This window comes from Ailuropoda melanoleuca, chromosome 7, assembly GCF_002007445.2.
Source record: "Ailuropoda melanoleuca isolate Jingjing chromosome 7, ASM200744v2, whole genome shotgun sequence".
Taxonomy (NCBI): domain Eukaryota; kingdom Metazoa; phylum Chordata; class Mammalia; order Carnivora; family Ursidae; genus Ailuropoda; species Ailuropoda melanoleuca.
In genome coordinates this window covers 1,012,721-1,031,697 of record NC_048224.1, presented here as the reverse complement: position 1 = coordinate 1,031,697, position 18,977 = coordinate 1,012,721, and the positions used below count along the sequence as shown (strand labels likewise).

The 18,977-nt window shown below is 36.3% G+C and overlaps 1 protein-coding gene across 17 annotated transcripts in view; it reads right to left on the bottom strand.

The window, feature by feature from the left end:
* Positions 1-18,977, bottom strand: part of KDM4C (lysine demethylase 4C) — a 502,429-nt gene that overhangs the window by 209,537 nt on the left and 273,915 nt on the right. The window contains exon 9 of one of the 17 annotated variants that reach the window (XR_004626454.1): positions 5,760-5,898. The exons of 14 other annotated variants lie outside the window; for them this stretch is intronic. Coding sequence is in view for 1 of the 3 variants with exons in the window: in XM_034663848.1 (XP_034519739.1) it covers positions 8,432-8,434 (3 nt within the window). In the remaining 2 variants the exon portion in view is untranslated. Of the gene's footprint in view, positions 1-5,759; positions 5,899-8,416; positions 8,435-18,977 lie in introns of those variants that run through there. 2 more of the 17 variants (XM_034663845.1, XM_034663848.1) reach the window with 2 other exon arrangements.

Genomic DNA, 18,977 nt, shown 5'->3' with positions numbered 1-18,977 from the left:
GGTATTGGCAAGGATGTGGAGAAAGGGGCACCCTCTTACACTGTTGGTGGGGATGCAAACTGGCACAGCCACTCTGGAAAACAGTATGGAGGTTCCTCAAAAAGTTGAAAATAGAGTCACGCTATGACCCAACAATTGCACTTCTAGTGCACTACTATCCTTTACCCAAAGGATACAAAAATACGGATTCGAAAACATACATGCATCCTGATGTTTACAGCAGCATTATCAACAATAGCGAAACTATGTGAAGAGCCCAAATGTCCACTTTCCATTGACTAATGAGTGGACAAAGAAGATGTGGTGGTGTACACACACACACACACACAATGGAGCATTAGTCACCAAAAAGAATGAATTTTCACCATTTGCAATGACGTGGATGGAACTAGAGGGTATTATGCTAAATGAAATAGTCAGAGAAAGACAAATACCCATATGATTTCATTCACTTGTGGAATTTAGGAAACAAAACAGATGAAAATATGGAAAGGGAAAAAAAAAGAAAGAGAGGGAAGCAAACCATAAGAAACTCTTTAAACAATAAAGACAAACTGAGGGTTAATGGAGGGAGGTGGGTAGAGGATGGGCTAGATGGGTGATGGGTATTAAGGAGGGCACTTGTTATGATGAGCACTGGGTATTAAATGTAAGTGATGAATCACTAAATTCTCCTCCTGAAACCAATATTACACTATATGTTAACTAACTAGAATGTAAATAAAAATTAGGAGAAAAAAAGATATTCTCCTATATTTTCCTCTAAAAGCTCTATATTTTAGTTTACTCTTTCATGTCTAGGATCCATCTTAGTAGTTCTACATGATGGGGTTCAAGGTTCATTTGTTGCCAAATATTGAAGACTCTTCTCCCCAGGCGATTGCTTTGGTGCTACCGAGAAAAATTACATGCCATGTAAGTGTGAGTCTATTTAGGGTTCTTTCCTCTTTCTATCAAAGATCTAGATCTACATTGAGAACTAGAGCTACACGTAGATATATTCTTCATAAACAATCACATCCTCTATAAATAGGAACAGTTTTCTTCCTTTCTTATGCCCATTATTTCTTTTTCTTCACTTATTACAGTGGCTATAATCTTCATAAAATGATGAGTAGAAATGATGAGAGTGAAAGTTCTTGCTTTGATGTAACTCTTTGGGAGGAACTGTGTAATATTTCACCATTTAGTATGATATACTTATTGTAGGTTCCTTATCCTTACTTTACTGACAAATTCCCTCTGAGAGGTTTTATCTGAAATGGCTGTTGCTTTTTCTGCACTTATTAAAATGATCATATGGTTTTTATCCTTTATTCTGTTAACATGGTGAACTGAATTGATTGATTTTTCAAATGTGAAACCAAACTTATTGTGATCATTAATTTTATGTGAAAACCTGACTATGGAGTCAGGTTTGACATTTGGTCAAACTATTCTGGGTGTGTCTGTTGAAGATATTTCTGGATGAGAATAACATTTGAATCAACAGACTAAATAAAGCAGACTGCCATCTGTAAGTTGGGCATGCCCTATCCAATCAGCTGAAGGCCTGAATAGAACAAAAAGGCTGACCCTCTCAGGAGTAAGAAGGGACTCCTCCTGTCTAACTGTTGAGGTGGAACATCAGTTTTTTCCTGACTCTGGACTAGAACTGAAACATCAGCTATTGTTGGGTCTCCAACTTGCTGACTACAGGTTTTGGGACTGCTCAGCCTCCATAACTGATAAGCCAATTCCTTATAATAAATCTCTACATATATACATCCCTTTGGTTCTGAAGGAACCTAATACACTTGTGTTATAGAAATAAATGCTACTTAGTCATCAATTATCCTCCCTTTACCAGAGTTCAGCTGTAACATGTATCTGCATTAAAGAACATGAAATGGATATGTGATTTTCCCTATAAGTTGCCTTAATTTAAGCTCACAGATTCCCATGCTTGCACAGTGAAAACCACCCTTCTATTTTACTACTAATAAATATTCTCTCATTAAAATGATACAACTCCCAAAGTATAGTAATGGAGAAAGAAGCCATATAAAGAAATCTCTTAAAAATTTCAATTTTTCTAACATTTGGCACTAAGAAACAGATCAAAAGATATAAAATATAGATAGATAAAAATATTATTTAGGAGAATAATTCAGGCAGAAGTTAAATAAGCTAGTCTTCAATGATGTGAAGAAAATCTGAATTAGAACATTTCTTGAGTCACAAGCAAAAACTAAACAAGATTCCCTTAGTCAATAAAATATCAATAGTTATATTCCTAGTGTTCAAAAATCTAAATCATTAGCTCCAACAGTTTGCAATAAAGCTTTTCTTAAATGATTTCCCAAACATTCAAATACTCCTCTGGACTGAGAAAGAGCTGACCTAGGAAGAGTTGAAAAAGTGATGGCAAGAAAAAGTAAGATTTAAAAAAGGAATAGGAGTATCTTAGGGAAAGGAGGATGATGGAAGTACTGTCAACTAGAAGAATGTACAGACAGCTGCTTGGGGAAGCAAGGAAGACTGAGAGGTGAAAAAAGGGATGCTGCTCTGGAAGAATGTGTGGGAGGACAGACAGGAGGGCACATTACAGGGAAAAGAGCAGATCTCATTAATTTAAAGGCAATGAAATCCTCACTATCAACTCAGAAGTTGTTATTCTTCTCCACTGTTATTCCTATAAGACATCATGTTATTTCCTATGTATTGTTACATTTCCTGGAAACATCCTCATCCTCTTGCAATACCAACCATCTTTATCCAGCTAACACCCTTCATATTTCACTTTAAATGCATAGAGACTAGGTCAGCTCCCCCTACTACAAACAATCTGATGCCATGAATATGTGGCACAAATAACGTTGCAATTAAGTACTTAGTTGTGTAATTATTTTATAAATGCCAGTCTCTCTTATTTTGGAGAGGACAAAGATTGTGCCTATCCTGTTCATCACTGCAACTCTCAACCAAAGTGGTCAATAAATACTTTTTGAATGAATTAATAAATTGAATGACAAAAAATGCATCCTCTGATATATTTCAACAATAAATTATTAACATCAGAAAGCATCTGTCTGCGCTTATTTATTTACTTGTTTGTCACTTTCATGGTGCACTTACTAAATGCTGGGCATTATTCTAAGCACATTATATTTAATAATTCAACTATAGGAGGCTGGTATAATTATCATCCCCACATTAAAAAAGAAAAAAAGAGCAACCAATGTACGGAAAGGTTAAGAACCTTAGCCAAGGTCCCTCATGGAACGAAGATTCAAACCCAGGCAGCCTGGTTCTATAATTCATTACTAATTAATTATCAAAATAATGTCCATAAAAAGCTACTGAGAATAAATATCCTATAAAATATTTAAAGGTCTAGGATTTCACACTTTAGTTCTGCAATTCTTACATATGTGCAGTGAATTAAGGAAAATCTCAGTAACTGATTCTTGATGCTGAGATCTTCTTTTTTAGTAACTGAAAATACTACATGAGATTTTAAGCAGAAATAGATAATTTAAGTTTTCATACTACATATTGCTTTTACATATTGCAATCCTGATGCCCAGAGGATTTGCTGAAGTAGAAACAAACAAATCTATATCAAGACTAAGGTAGTCGGTAAAGCAGATGTCCTTTTTTCCCCCTTACTGGAACAAAGAAATAAGCACCCTATTTACTGTATCTACCATGTTGACTACAAAAGATACACTATGTAAAAAATCAATGCTAAAAACATTTATAGTACTTTTTTCCTTTAATAAAATCAAACTGATTAAAGTGACCACCATGCATATTTTGTTTAGGAAAGAAACCACAAAGTGTCACCTTCATATGACCTAATTATGTGATTATCACGCTAAGCTGAAAATCTCAATTATCCTTAACTTATCTGAACATTAATGGATTTGGTGCCAAAGTTCAGTTTGTATTTCTGAACACCAGAAAACTGGAAAAGTTATCTACATTTGGTCTTCAAATGCATTAGATACAACTTTTTATTACCCTACTGCTAACTACATAAGACACTGCTACAAAAAGGGGAACTTGTGCTATACTGTAAGGATTTCTAATTCAGGATGTTGGTGTAGGTTCATTCAAGTTTTCACTGGGTACAAGACATTGAGATATATGCCTAATAATCTTCAGTTCTTTTTTTAGCTTTTTTCTGTCGATTTATTTCATTTTTTTCCATACCATATGCATAGCACCACTTGTGCTCGTCCTGTACCCCACCATGACTCCATGTTCCCCCACCACTGACCTAAGTAAATAATAGAGTGAATGCTAGGAAACACAACCTAGCCAATAGCTGATTTCTAAATGAACTTGAGAATGCCCACAATCATTTCATGGTCTTTGATTAATGCATACACTTGTTCAGGAATGCACAGAAACTGCATTGACAACATCCTTCAAACACTATGGGTTAGTAAAGGGAAAAGCTTTAAAATGATGGCAATTTTGGGGCACCGGGGTGGCTCAGTCAGTTAAGCATTTGACTCTTGATTTCAGCTTGAGTCATGATCTTAGGGTCACAGATTGAGCCCCATATCAGGCTCCACGCTCAGCAGGGAGTCTACTTGAGATTCTCTCTCCCTCTGCCCCTCCCCCCACACTCTCTCTCCCCCACCTCTAAAGGAAATAAAATAAAATGTTTTTTTTTTTTTAAATGATGGCAATTTCTACACAGGAGAAGCAATAACATGGAAAAATAACTGTGGCGATAAATGGATGACAGAAAAGTAACATTAAATACCAGTAAAGATTAGTTGGTTTTTATTTTTGTTTTTCTTTGAGAGGGGCACCGACCTTTACTTTGCACATTACACCCACAAGTCTGAATTGTGATAATAAAGATTACTTCTATAAATAATTTTGAACTTAAGTCACAGTTTAAAATAAAAGAAGAAAAAACTGTTTATGAATTACCAATGAATTATGGTATATTCTTTCTGCTAAGAAATAGTTAAAAATGTGACTTTCTGGGGCACCTGGGTGGCACAGCAGTTAGGCGTCTGCCTTCGGCTCAGGGCGTGATCCTGGCGTTATGGGATCGAGCCCCACATCGGGCTCCTCTGCTGTGAGCCTGCTTCTTCCTCTCCCGCTCCCCCTGCTTGTGTTCCCTCTCTCGCTGGCTGTCTCTATCTCTGCCAAATAAATGGATAAAATCTTTTAAAAAGAATGTGACTTTCTATATACATCCAGAAATTTTATAAACCTTTTTTGACAGTTCATACAACCAATTCCATCTCTGTTAGAAAGTAGAAGGATAACTTTCAGTAGCTGATATGCTAAATTTGTAAGCAAACCACCTGACTCTTCTCTCCATGCTGGTAAAGAATCTTCACTTCATCAGCTCCTGTTCAGTACTGTACATACATAGCAACATGATGGCAGGACTGTACTATGTAATTACTGCTGGATAGTTACAAAACCATCCTTTGATATTTTGTGGCTATTCATCAGTAGCAATATTTAACTTTAAAAAAGAAAAAGAAGAAAAGAATTTTACATACTGCCTTTAGTAAAGCAAAAATGTTTCAAATGCTTGAAAAAGTAGTAGTTCTGATAGAATATAAACAAACTTGCTGAGTGAGGTAAGAGACAGACACTGTAATGTGGTTCAGTGTCAGCCCAAGAGAAAGACAGTGAATTTGAGAGTGCTCTGAAGGCCACCTCTCCCCATTTTCTTGCACAGCACAACTTTGTGACTCATGCTCAGTTCATCCTACCGTGTGTATTTAGTACTTACTTACCTATATGCTTGTCTGTCTCCCACACCAGTAGCGCCCACAAGCACAGTGGTTCTCAGCTGCAGGCCACTTGCCCCCTAGGGATATCTGAAAATGCCTGGAGACATCTCTGGTTGTCCAGTGGGAAGAGGCCAAAAAGCTGCTAAAAATGACAGCAGTGCTGAGGTCAAGAAATCTTGCACTAGTCTAGATTACCAGAGGACAGGGACCGTCTACTACTTGCAGCACTCTGCTCAACCCTACCCCCAGGCACACAGTAGACACTCAAATACGGGACAAATGGTTGCATGTATACATGAAAATTATGTCAGCGTGAATTTTTAAACCATCGATCTCTACATGACACTCTTTAAAGAGTTTCCTTTTCTTCCTGCCACTGCCTTAGAGATGTTGTGGAATGAGACAGTGTACATATCTGTGATTAATGTCAAAACTGCAGTTCTACTCTGCAGCTGAGAGGTAATGGGGGAAGGCACACTGTCCAAGATTCCAGTTCCTCCATGCAACACAGGAAAGATCTTAACCTGACAAGGACTTCTGGCAACTTGAACCAGATGACCTCTCAGATCTCTGATTGGAAGGATTACTTTAATCATTTTTACATCTAAGAACATTCACCTCATGTAACAACTTTCCTTATGGGCTACCCAGCTTTTATTATGGCAGCCGAGGCCCTGCAGTATTTTACACCTCAGACACAGCTGCTGTCAAGTCAGCAGTAACCATAATCTTTAGGTCAAGCTTTATTTCACTATAAAAGGCTTTAAATATGAACATGCCTGGTGATAAATTAGGTTGACAGGCATTTCCTTTTATTATGATTCAAAGGAAGACATATATATCTATCATGTTGTTTGGTGTAAACAATTTAAGGGTGTAGTCATAATTCATATAGCCTAACTAGACTGCAATTTCACAGATTAACATACCATGGCTATATTACAAGTCACTTACACTTCTTGGAGTTGTCTTATGAACTCTAATAGGAACTCATAAATTGAAACAAATCTGGAGAATGATAGTAGCTGTGCACTTCTTCAGTAAATCTGACCAGTGTAAAAACCCACGAAATGGCTTTTCCAGTTGTTCAGAGTAAATATGTGGCTGTGTTATCTGGTGGCACTACGGTACAATAACTACAAACAAGATAGAGTCAAAATGTTTAAAGTTCATTAGGCAGGTAAAAATTCAGAAATAGCAATATAGGGCACATTCTCTAGAAGCCCATGACAGACATCACTGTCAAATGCAAAAGAAAATGGTAATGATGCAATGAGACAGACCAACACTCTAAAGAAAGAAGGGGCAACTGATATCCTCTCCTCCATCTGTGGCCTCATGAGGAGAAGGGGCCCAAGACTGGAGGGTGGGACTCTGCAGGCATTTTCAAAAACTATAAAGCCAGGAAGAAAGCTTGGGGGCTCTCCAGCTCTCCTTTTCTCACCTGTTTCTGTTAGAGAAAGTATCTGGGGGTAGACCTACCTCAGGTCAAGTCATCTGGTCTTTGGGTTCCTGGATAGCTCTGAAAAGGGATGTAAAAGCATGGGAATGCCTATGACTGATTTATTCTAGGTAGTAGGCTTTGAAAAGGAGGCATAAAAAGTATCTCATGACTTCCCTCTAGGACTCTACAATACCTTCTACAAAACCCTATTTTTTCCTCTCTAGTGATGTTATCATATGAAAGAAACTATAAACTTTATATCTGAACAATTCAAGAGAAGAAATGATACCATACTCAAAGCTATATTATTATTTGTCTTTAGCCACTGTCACAATAAGTAAGTGATTTCCACTGAAAATACTCTTTTGGTAGTCTTTTGTAATTATGTTATTGTTGTTAATTGTTTGGCAAAGTGTGGAGTTGACAGGGAATGACAGAACTATGACTCAGTTTGGAAACACTGAGTTGGAAAAAACTTTTTTTTACCCTGCAATGAAAAGAGAATCTACAAGCAATTAAAAAAGGAAAAGGCAGCTTTGCTACAGGAAAGCCCCAAATGTTGCTTACAAAATCAGGACTAGCTGGACTAGCTGAATGCAACTAATGCTTGCCTATCCACAATCGTTCTTTCCCTTGGACAAGTAATACACTTGGAGGTCACACCATCTGACAACGCAATACCTCCATGGCCCTCAAACATGGATTCTGTAGCCTTCGAGTGATAATGCTTTTACCATTACAACCATGAACATATGTATTCCAACTGTGTACATTTTACTGTAGAGGAATGTGAGATTCAGAAAGGCTAGGTGGTTTGTATAAGGCTGTCTAGTCAGTAAGGAGCAGAGCCAGTATGTAGACTGAGCACTCTGACCCCACAACTGAGCACATAACGCCCTGTCATCACACCGCCTCACCTGACATAGCTTCACTGTAACATGGACACCCTGGTTCCATTTCCTACAGAGTAAAACTGGGCCTCTATTAGAGAATATCAATCACACCACACATCAAGTTTGTGAGAATGAGTATCCACTCACAGAGGCATGCATGACAGAGATCATCTGCAACACAAGACACTTCCAGGAAGGAACCACGGTTCTATGCACAGAAGAAGAAAATGGTCTTCTGAGAAAGAGTAGTCTCTGTGTTATGTATCTTACATGGTGGTGGGATCATGACCCATAAATATTCTCTGATGACGTGGCTGCCACCACTGCTGCTCCGGCCATTACTGCAGAGAAAAAAAATTTTCCCTAATTTCATTATGGTTTTGACAAGCTCTAAATTAGACAAAATGCAGTCTTTTTTTTTGCCTGGAAGGAATAAGGTCCCAAAAGAAAGGCTACAATGAAGAATGGAGAGGCAAATGCCAAAAATCTCCACGAAAATTAGGACATAGATTTCAGTCTTGCAACTACTCATTTTGCAAAGAAAATGAATGATAGATTTAGTATGAAATATTTATAATAAAATATATTAAAGGATTTGTGATAGAAATAAATATCAAAAGTGATGACTGGTGGTATTTTGCAGAGCACTATCTTTCTAAGCAGCTGTGTGCCAGAGAGAATTTGCACATGCGTTTTCAGGGCATTACAAATAAAAGAGCCTATACCAAAGTCATTACTTTCTAAGTCTAGATGCTGCAGCCTGAAAAACATCACAAACAAGAGGCCATGCTTCATGCTAATCAGCCCTTCTATGAAGTGAGTCAGGAAAGCTGGCAGGTCCCTTGCCCATCGTAACCAAGTTTGAAAGTGCAACATGTGCTCACCGTGAGGAAGAGCACAACTCAAACCATCTTATCCCTTAAGATGCCATCTCAAAACCCCAGCTATACCTAAGGATGCTGGAAAAGGTCTGGTACTAGGGACACTGCCTCAGAGCACTACAGAGCTCCCGATGAGGTCTGTGGCCACAGAAAGGGACACCACTTCACGTGCTCTGGTAAAGGGAAAAAGCAGATCCTTCAATCAACCGACAGGCCAGCAGGTTCTCCACCTAAAGCTATGTAGACATTTGAAAATACCAGGTTTCTGAGCCCAGTCAGATCTCACAGACCAAGTGACCAGCAATCTTTTTCTGAAAAATTCCAGATAGCAAATATTCCAGGCTCTGTGAACCATATGATCTTTGCCACAACTACTCAAGTCTGCCACTGTAGTATAAAAGCAGCCATAGGTAACACATCAACAAATATGCACAGCTGTATCCTAATACAACTTTATTTATAAAAATGGCAGGAGCCATAGCTTGCCAACCCCTGACTTAGAAAAACAGCTGAGGTGGCATTTGACTCTTTGACTAGGCAATCAACACAAAATTAAAAGACAGGAGTTATCAGCACCCACATCACCATTTCTGAAAGGAGGCTCTGGCAATAAGGTACAGTCAGAAGTGCTACGGCTCTGGTATATCTCCAACCCAAGCTCAAGGCAACTGGCTGTGATGTGCCACATTATTCACATTATAAAGACTGAGAATAATTTTGTATTAGACAAAAATGTCACTGTATCCCATCTGAGGTTAATGACTTGCCATGGAAATTAAAGTTAAAACATCAAATTATGAGACAGTTTGATAGAAAGAGAGTATTTTTCCCCACAACTGCATTAATTGATTTGGTACTGTGGTAAGGTACATGTGGGAAGAGATCAAAAGATTTAACTGTTTCACAAAACAAAAACAAAGAGGAAGCTGAAAATTTTTCAAGTGCTAAATTTTAAAAACCATTGTGCCATTTATTAGAAGCTGGTCATACTTTCCTTTCCAGGAGACATACTTGGTAAGACTGTAGCATAAATTCCATGTAAATCTGCCAGCAAAAAAATGGGAGAGCTGCATGATTAAGTGAATCCAGATCAAAGACATCCTGCTCAACTCTTGGAGACGGAGCCTTTACGCTCAGCTCTGTGGAACCTGAGTCATGGTCCATTGCCCTCCATGTAAAAGAAAGGGCAAACCAAGGGCAAGCAACAAAATGGTGGACAGTTTTGCCTCCGTTCAGATATGAAAAATAAAAATGTCCCAACATACACAACTGTGCATTGAGCCTTTCATCTTTCTGTGCTTTATCTCACCTAAATAACTGAATGATTACTTGTCTCATATCACTGACCAGAAAATGATCTTCTTAGAACTCTGTGTCTGTTCCTCCCACCCCATAGAAGAATTTCTGCTAAAACATAGGGAGGCATCCAGACATAAGCTCTACACTAGAAATCCAGAGGATTCCACTACCAGTTACTAGCACTGTCCTTTTAAGCCTGTATGCACTCAACCTGTTTCTGAAGGGGAAGCCCAATGATCCAGCACTGAACTTCCATAAGTACACGATTATTCACACTAGCAAACTCAGCATTCCCAGTCTTTGACAGAAATTTACTAATGCCTCCTGAGTAACTAGAGATGAAAGCAAAACAATTAGGGCCAGATGCCAGCTTTCAAATCTCAAGTTGCCATATTCTGTCTCTGGCCAACCTAACCCGAAATTGAACGGAACAAGAATTTTCTGACTTTTCCCAGGTTCTAAAGTTCATGAAACAGAAAGAAGGTATAACAATTCTGACCATTCTGAGAGATTCTGAATGAACTGACAATAGTTACTGGCTTTGATTCTCCTTCTTTTGGGCTTAGGTACTCTTTAAAAATTACTTAGAATGGTAAATCATTTAAAGTGTCTATTTTTAAAATGTCTATTTTTTTAAAATGTCTATTTAAAAATGTCTATTTTTAATCTTGCAGAAATTGCTGTTTACAATCTGATAAAAAGCTACGGACCCAAACTCCAGAAAAGTGCACATATAAACATATGTAGGAATTTTTCATATAATTTTATAGGACTCACAGATCACTAAGTCCTCTCCTTGGACCCCAAGTTAAGTACACCTAAAAGGAAGGATAAAAGATCATATTCTGTGTATTTTGTCTATCTTACTTGGCAAGTAAGTGTAGCTACCAGAATAATTCATTAACATATAAATTCTTTAATTTTTTTCAATACATGTGCAGGCATTCTACAGAGTTTTAAGAAAGCACTGAGATGAATAAAAGCACAGCCTCACTTTTCTAGGAACATAAAAACAAACAGTCCAAAGGCATTTACATGACCAAGTACTAAAAAGAGATTGAAATGAAGCCCCAGGAAAAAGCCATACTGCATGGAGAAGGGTGCTTCTCCTATTTTAAGTATACACTGAAAGATACATTGGTTCATAACAAACAGAAAATAAAGGGATTGAAGGTATGAAGAGAACAACTCCTATAGAAGGGGTGCTGCCTGGTCAGCTCAAAATGAAAAAAGAATGAGGTATAGTGCTTGGGTAAGAAAAGAGCACAAAGGGCCTCTGTGGGAAATAGTGCCTGCAGACTACCCAACCAACAGCTACGCCTGAAAGTAATATGGTACCCATAGCAGGAGCAACGTGAGATGGTGGTATACTAAGAAAATCAGTGTATTTACTATCCCCCAGAACTAATTCAATAACAGCACTTAAAAACTCTCAGTTCTCTCAAAGCTCACTAATCACATCTGAGGATCAGTAAGCAAAGGTCAGCGTGAATTGGCAAAATGTTTGTATAATATCATAGACTGAGACTTTTATTAGAAACAAAATGTTGCTCTCTTAAATACATATTGTTTTCAAAATGAGCTATCAAAATCAATTTTATATTTGTTATTCTAATAAAAGAGAGCTTGATAGTCTAGGTAGCTTAGGACTGTCTCCAGAGCAATTTGAAAAACAAAGGGATTGATTAGATTATTACTTTAGAAGGCCTGAGGGCTTCCCTTAAAAATGAATGCAAACAGCCAAGTTAATTCAAACCATAGGTCAAAGCAGAATAAATCATGTTTAAATCTCTCAATTTTATCTTCAAAAAGTAAAGGCAGGGAGTCTTCACTCCACTGTGGTTCAAAATGGCTGAGTAAACTAAAGTGATTAAATAAACAGACTATCAAATGCCATCAGTTCAATGAAGTGAGAACACTCCGGGCTGTCAACTCTTAGTGAAAGGAAGATGTTTGATGCTTTTCATAATAAATAGCCATTCATAAAATGTGCTGAAATGAACAAAAAAGATCTATTGCCAATTCCAGCTTTTTCACAGAGAAAAGTTGGCAAGAAATTTTCCAACATCTAAAATAGAAAAGTATCAATTAATCATGAAAATGGTTCCAATAATGTGCTACATTTTGTTACATATTATCATATTCATCCTGATGCCTTAAACCATTTATAAAAAGACATCACATAAAAATGCAAGTACTAGTTATCTCAGGAAGCAAAAATTTTTTAAAATACGTGTTCAGCCCCCACCCCAACTACAAAATTAAAACATGCTCGTTGGAGTAATGTTGAAAAGTAACAAAGGATACCATGAGGAAAATAATAACCACCTAGGGAGAACCACAACATCTGATGAACTTTTTGTACACTCACCTAAGTGTACTTCTATCACGGGAACACACTGAGTACTCAACACTGCTGAACAGTCCCACAGTATTCTTCTGTGTAACTGCACCATGGTTTATATTACTAATCCTCTACAGCTACACGCTGCTTTGTTCTGCTGTTTTAAATAATGCTATGCTGAACATCTTTACAAATAAAATCTTGCATGCATCTGTACCTATTTCTTCATATCTATTTCCTTAGCTCAAATTCTTAGAAGTAAACTGCCAGATCACGGAGTATGCACGTTTTTTAAGTTTTTCAGACATTTTCTCAAATTTCCTTTTATAAGATTTGACCAAATACAATGTCACTAGTAATATATGTCTTAAGCCAAATCAGGGTCATCTTTATAAATAGTTATATTTCTTAAAATATGAAGTAAATAATAGCATAAAATCATATTACCCTACCCCTAATATTAAAAGGATAAAGAGGAAGAAACAACTAACTATGCTTAAAGTGACAAAACATGTCAATTTTCATAAGTTGTGTAATAACACAAAAACCATCTAAATAATATTGCTGGTTACTGCTTTTATGACTTTGCTACCAATTTACATACAAAGTACATGCCAAGTATGAAATCAAGCGGCGCCTGGGTGGCTCAGTAGTTAAGCATGTGCCTTCGGCTCAGGTCATGATCCGGGGTCCTGGGACTGAGCCCCGCGCCCACTCCCTGCTCAGCGGGGAGCTGGCACGTCCCTCCTCCGCCCCTCCTGACACTCATGCTCTCTCTCTCTCTTGCTGATTCTCTCAAAATAAATAAAATCTTTAAAAAAGTACCAAATTTAACTAAATCAAATGTTTTTATTTGTAAATGAATTTGAATGTCTCTATACTGCATGCTTATTTTACTCTTAAATGTATAAAATATGTGAATGATAGTCAAATTCTTAATGTAGTGTTTTTTCAACATTATTTCTAAATTGTATACTTATATGTCACTGCCCCATTATAATGACCTATAGCACTCAACTAAAATGGTCAATTCTGGTTATAAGAGATACTCAACAGCCACCACCATAAATATGCATTGTTGGCCCAAGTTCCCAAGACATTCTTCAAGTTCTTAGAAAGCCAACTCCCAGTAACAAATGAGATGTAACCAGTGGTGCCCTTTTCTCATGAGATGTATCAATCCCCCCATGAGCAACAACTGAGATAATTAGATCATAGATGGAAGAAATTGATACTGGGTTTCTGAGTCCAAACAGAAAGGTTCACTATGGGGTTTTAATTTACAGCTCAAAGGCATATATATAGGTGGCCTTGGAATTGTCATAAGTTAACTACCAAGAAATGTGAATCCTGTAGGCTAGGAAAAGCCCAAAATATCAAGGACCTAATGGAAAATGGCACATTAAATGAAATACAATATTTGGAGAGAATAAAAAGATAAAAAGCTTCTGCTGTCCCTTCAACCCATTAATCCAAAAGTTGAATACAGGATCTTAAAATCTAAAAAGAAGAATAGCAACTTATCACATTCTAATCCCTTTTCATTAAAACAAAACAAAAAGAGGAGGAAAGAGAAAAAAGGAAAAGTCACATATATCATCAACTTTATTATTACCATTTGCCTTTCTACAAGGTCTACTAGTGCATATGTATGTGTGTGTGTACATACATATTTTGACCCAGAGCATAATTCTACTGCTTGCATTATCAAATAATCTAGCATAAGAAATTACTATTACTGCTGCATCTCTTCTAAGGAGTTAGCTGAAGCTGATGAATGCCATCAAATAATCACTCAAGCAGTTTTGCAAAGTTATTCATATTAAAAAGAAAGAAATTTCTCTATAAGTCACAAAACAGCTAACTTTCTTTAATGCAGCTAATTGGTAACTCTTAAGATTACAAATTCAAAAGACTGATACTACAATTAATATCAGGTAAACTTACTTTCAGAGGTAACCATAAAGATGAGAATTTATTTTATAAAGTTAAATTCAAACTCAAATGAATAACAGATGCTATAGCACCTCTCTTAGAATAAACACGAAACCAAATTATATTTGGAAACATAAGAATCAGTAAATCTATAATGAATAAGTAATAAATATGGGGTGGAGAGACCAATAAAAACAATGAAAACCCACACACAAAGGCAAATGATTATAAAAGTGTACAAGCAGTGGTTGTCAGTCCTGACACATATATAATTTCCTAACAAGTTTGCAAAAAATACCAATGAACAGTCCACACACCCAGAGACTCAGACTTACTCATTCTGGGATGGGGTCCCAATACCCATTAAAAATTCTCCAGGTGATTCTAACAAACCTCCATATTATAAGACGATAAATAGGTTAGAGATACACTGGTTAAAAAAATATTTTAAAACGCAAATTCAAGTAAACAATTTGAAACCAGACATGGAAAAAACTAAGTTTGCAGGGCACCTGTGTGGCACAGTCAGTTAAGCACCTGACCCTTGGTTTTGGCTCAGGTTATAATCTCAAGGTCCTGTGACAAAGCCTGTGTTGGATGCCCAGGAGTCTGCTTAAGACTCTCTCTGTCTCTAAGTGATACCATAAAGCAAAACAATATTAGCATAATTGGGATCCCTGAAGAAGAAAGACAGAGGGGCAGAAGGTATATTGGAGCAAATTATAGCAGAGAACTTCCTTAATTTGGGGAAGGAAACAGGCATCAAAATCCAGGAGGCACAGAGATCTCCCATCAAAAATCAATAAAAATAGGTCAATACCCCAACATCTAAGAGTAAAACTTACAAATCTTGGAGACAAAGAGAAAATCCTGAAAGCAGCTTGGGACAAGAAGTCTGTAACCTACAACAATAGAACATTAGCGGACCTAGCCACAAAGACCTGGCAGGCCAGAAAGGACTGGCATGATATATTCAGGGTACTAAACGAGAAACATATGCAGCCAAGAATACTTAATCCAGCTAGGCTGTCACTGAAAATAGAAGGAGTGATAAAAAGCTTCAAGGACAAACAGAAACTAAAAAAATTTGTGACCACTAAACCAGCCCTATGAAATACTGCTTAAAAAAATAAAACAAAATAAATAAAATAAAATAAAATAAAATAATAAAATAAAAAACAACTCTCTCAAATAAGTAAATAAATCTTTAAGTTTGCTCTCTGCCTCACACTATACAATGAAATCAATTCTAGAAAAGAAATTATAAAAGTAATAAATGATAATCTAAATGACTGTGGCTATAATATTCTAAGTAAGGAAAGCCTCTCTGAGTGTAACACCAAATGTTGAACATATGTGTTATAAAAGAAAACTGGCAGATATGACTATCCCTAATTAAATACAAAGCTCATATAACACAGCAAGAAAACACTAATGAGAAAATACAACGTAAAGGACAAACAGGAGGAATTTTTTTAAAACATAAAATGATGAATAAAGATGAAAATGTTCAATTTCTTATAGAACTGAAAGAAATGCAAATGGAAGCAATTTCCATTTTTCCTCAATAAAATTAGAAAAAAAAATTGTATTCACATCTAGAGGGTACGGAGAAATAGGCATAGGGAAATATAGTTGTAGAAATTATAAACTGACATACTTGAGAGAAAATTGGTCCCAAACACTGAAATATAAACATCTTCCAGAGATTGTCCTGGGAAAGACCTAGAAATGCATTCACATGGTTATACGTTTGTCAATTTACAATAGTAAAAGCTTTTCATTTGATTCTGTTAAAGGCACTGACCTCCTCCATTTAATTTTCCTTCCTTTTACTTTAACATTATGTCAGGTGGCAAAAGAGTAGCTGCTGGAAAACCGGGATCTGGCCAAGAAGTAGCCAAGTTGGGATGCATTTAATTTGAGATGAGAGGTAAAATTTTAAATAAAAGTAATGAAAAGACTTTGGGATTACCTGGTAATCCAATTAATGGGAAAGAATGAAAAAGACAAGTTTTCTGATTAGAAATGAAATACTGACATCAACAACAAAAAAAAGTAAAACTCATATGTTCTACACTTCAATGACATACTGGGTAATGAGTGCCAACAATTCAAAAAATATATATTCATATGTATTCACTGTACATACATGCACATTCACAAACATACTCACATAAACATTGAAAAGCCTGGAAATATTACAGCTTGCATGTGAAAGAAAAATGAAAGAGGTTTATCCCAAATCTGGACATCAGTCCTAAAAATCTGCATGTCATTACAAATAACGAATTGTGACAATTAAATGTTTTTTTTTAAGATTTATTCATTTGTTTTAGAGAGGAAGAGAGCACATGGCGGGGGAAGGGCAGAGGGAGAGAGAAACTCAAGCAAACTTCACACTGAGCCCAGAGCCCAGTGTGGGGCTAAATCTCACCCTGAGATCATGCCCTGAGCGAAAGCCAAGAGTCAGATGCTTAACCACTGAGCCAACCAGGCGCCCCTAAAAGAAATGTTTTAAAACTAAATAACAGAAAAAAATTTTAAACAATACTGGAGCAAAAAATGAATCATCTTTCTATATAGACTCCCTTGAAAACGTTACAAAATTACTGTGATATGAAGTGGAGATCAATGATAAACAGCCAAAAAAAAAAAAAGGGGGGGAAATGTTATAGAGGGGTATCATGCACACCTCTATATAATTAATAAAAAATAAAATCAAAATATAGTATTAAATGATATTAACAGATCCTACTTTGCATAATCTATTGTTTTAAATTTTAAAATACAGTAAGTATACTTTCTTTAAATATAGATTGTTAAAACTACTGTACCGACAGTATTAATTACAACTATCTCATAATTCTCCAATCATTAGTAACAACTTGCACCTTTGGGTACACAGGAGCAACATAATAAGATCATGTTCAGCCAGTGACAAATAAGTAGACATAATTGATTTGTACTAAGAAATTCATAAAAAGTTATGTTCATTTACCAACTGAATTCTCATTTGAATGATGTAAATTTTGCCAATAATACCAATAGAAATGACATATCTGCATCAAACAAAATATCTTAAAATCTGTGGGTTCCACTTGTGCTGCTTCTGACTTATATGACATTAAGAACATTTAGATACTGTACTCCCTTACAAAACCAGGAAAATCTCCTTTTCAGTGTACTTTAATACCTCTGAAAGCAAATATAAGAACACATTTTGCCTGATTTAAGACCATAACATGTAAAAACCTTTTTTGCTATCTTCAAGAAATATTAGTATGTATCTTAGATTAAAACTCAAACTCTACTTAATAAAACATTATTAGGTTTAAGCTATATTGAAAATCTGAAAAGATAACTAAACATATGTATATCATTTCCAAGAAGTATTTAAATCCATCTAATTTCAGATTAATTCTCAGATTTTAAATTTAATAAGCACATCATTAATCTTAGCAAGTAAATCCTACTTAAAAGGTGATGACTTTTGTTAAAATTAAGTTAGCTAATTTAATCTTACACCATTTTCTTTTTAATCATGAGTTCAAGAAACAAATGCTTAGGCAAATGAATATCAGTACAAAATATACCAATGGTACTTATAGATAGTTTGCAATCCCAAAATCACATTGTTTATGCTGCCCAAAATAATATTTATATGTACATTTCCACAGCAGGAGTGTCAGGTAAAAATGGTTTAATTATTTAAAAGGAAGGTTAGACTGATTCTAATAAAAGAGAAATTATATTGGTCTTTTACTGTTCGCCTAAATGAGCTCACTAAAAAAGAGAGAGCTTGTGTATGGGTATGAGTAGACTGAGAATGAGAGACCAGAAAAGGCTACTCAGGGATCAGGATGGAGCAAGACAAAATAAAACATCACTGCACAACTGTGTTAAAACACGGACAAAGTAAGGACACCGTACGAACTACAACAATAACCTAATGTAATATCCCCAGCTCCAGCTAATACGAGTACTTCTTTACCAATTACATAAGCTTTAGCCTACTCTACTCGTCTTGCCCTATAAGTTATGACAATAACAGATCACACAACTGCCCCCACTTTCTGCCACCACCTAATCCAAACCAAAACCACTCTTCCACTGAACTTCCCCAAATCACCTAAATAACCCCAAATCCAATAGTAAGCCTCTGCTAAGTATACATAATACATAAGTGTACATAAAAGTGCAGCACATCCTGTGCTGCTGCCTCTGTTGCAAAGAGGCGAAAGATACTACTTTATTTGACTATGAGCTTATTCCTATGGTCTGGTTTAGAGCGCATCTACAGAAAATATCTTCTCATCCAAAAGTAACACATATGTTTTAGAGGGGAAAAAATGAACATAATTTTCACAATGTCAATGAGTGCCAAAAGACTTTGGTAGCTTTCATGTATTTGATTATACCCTA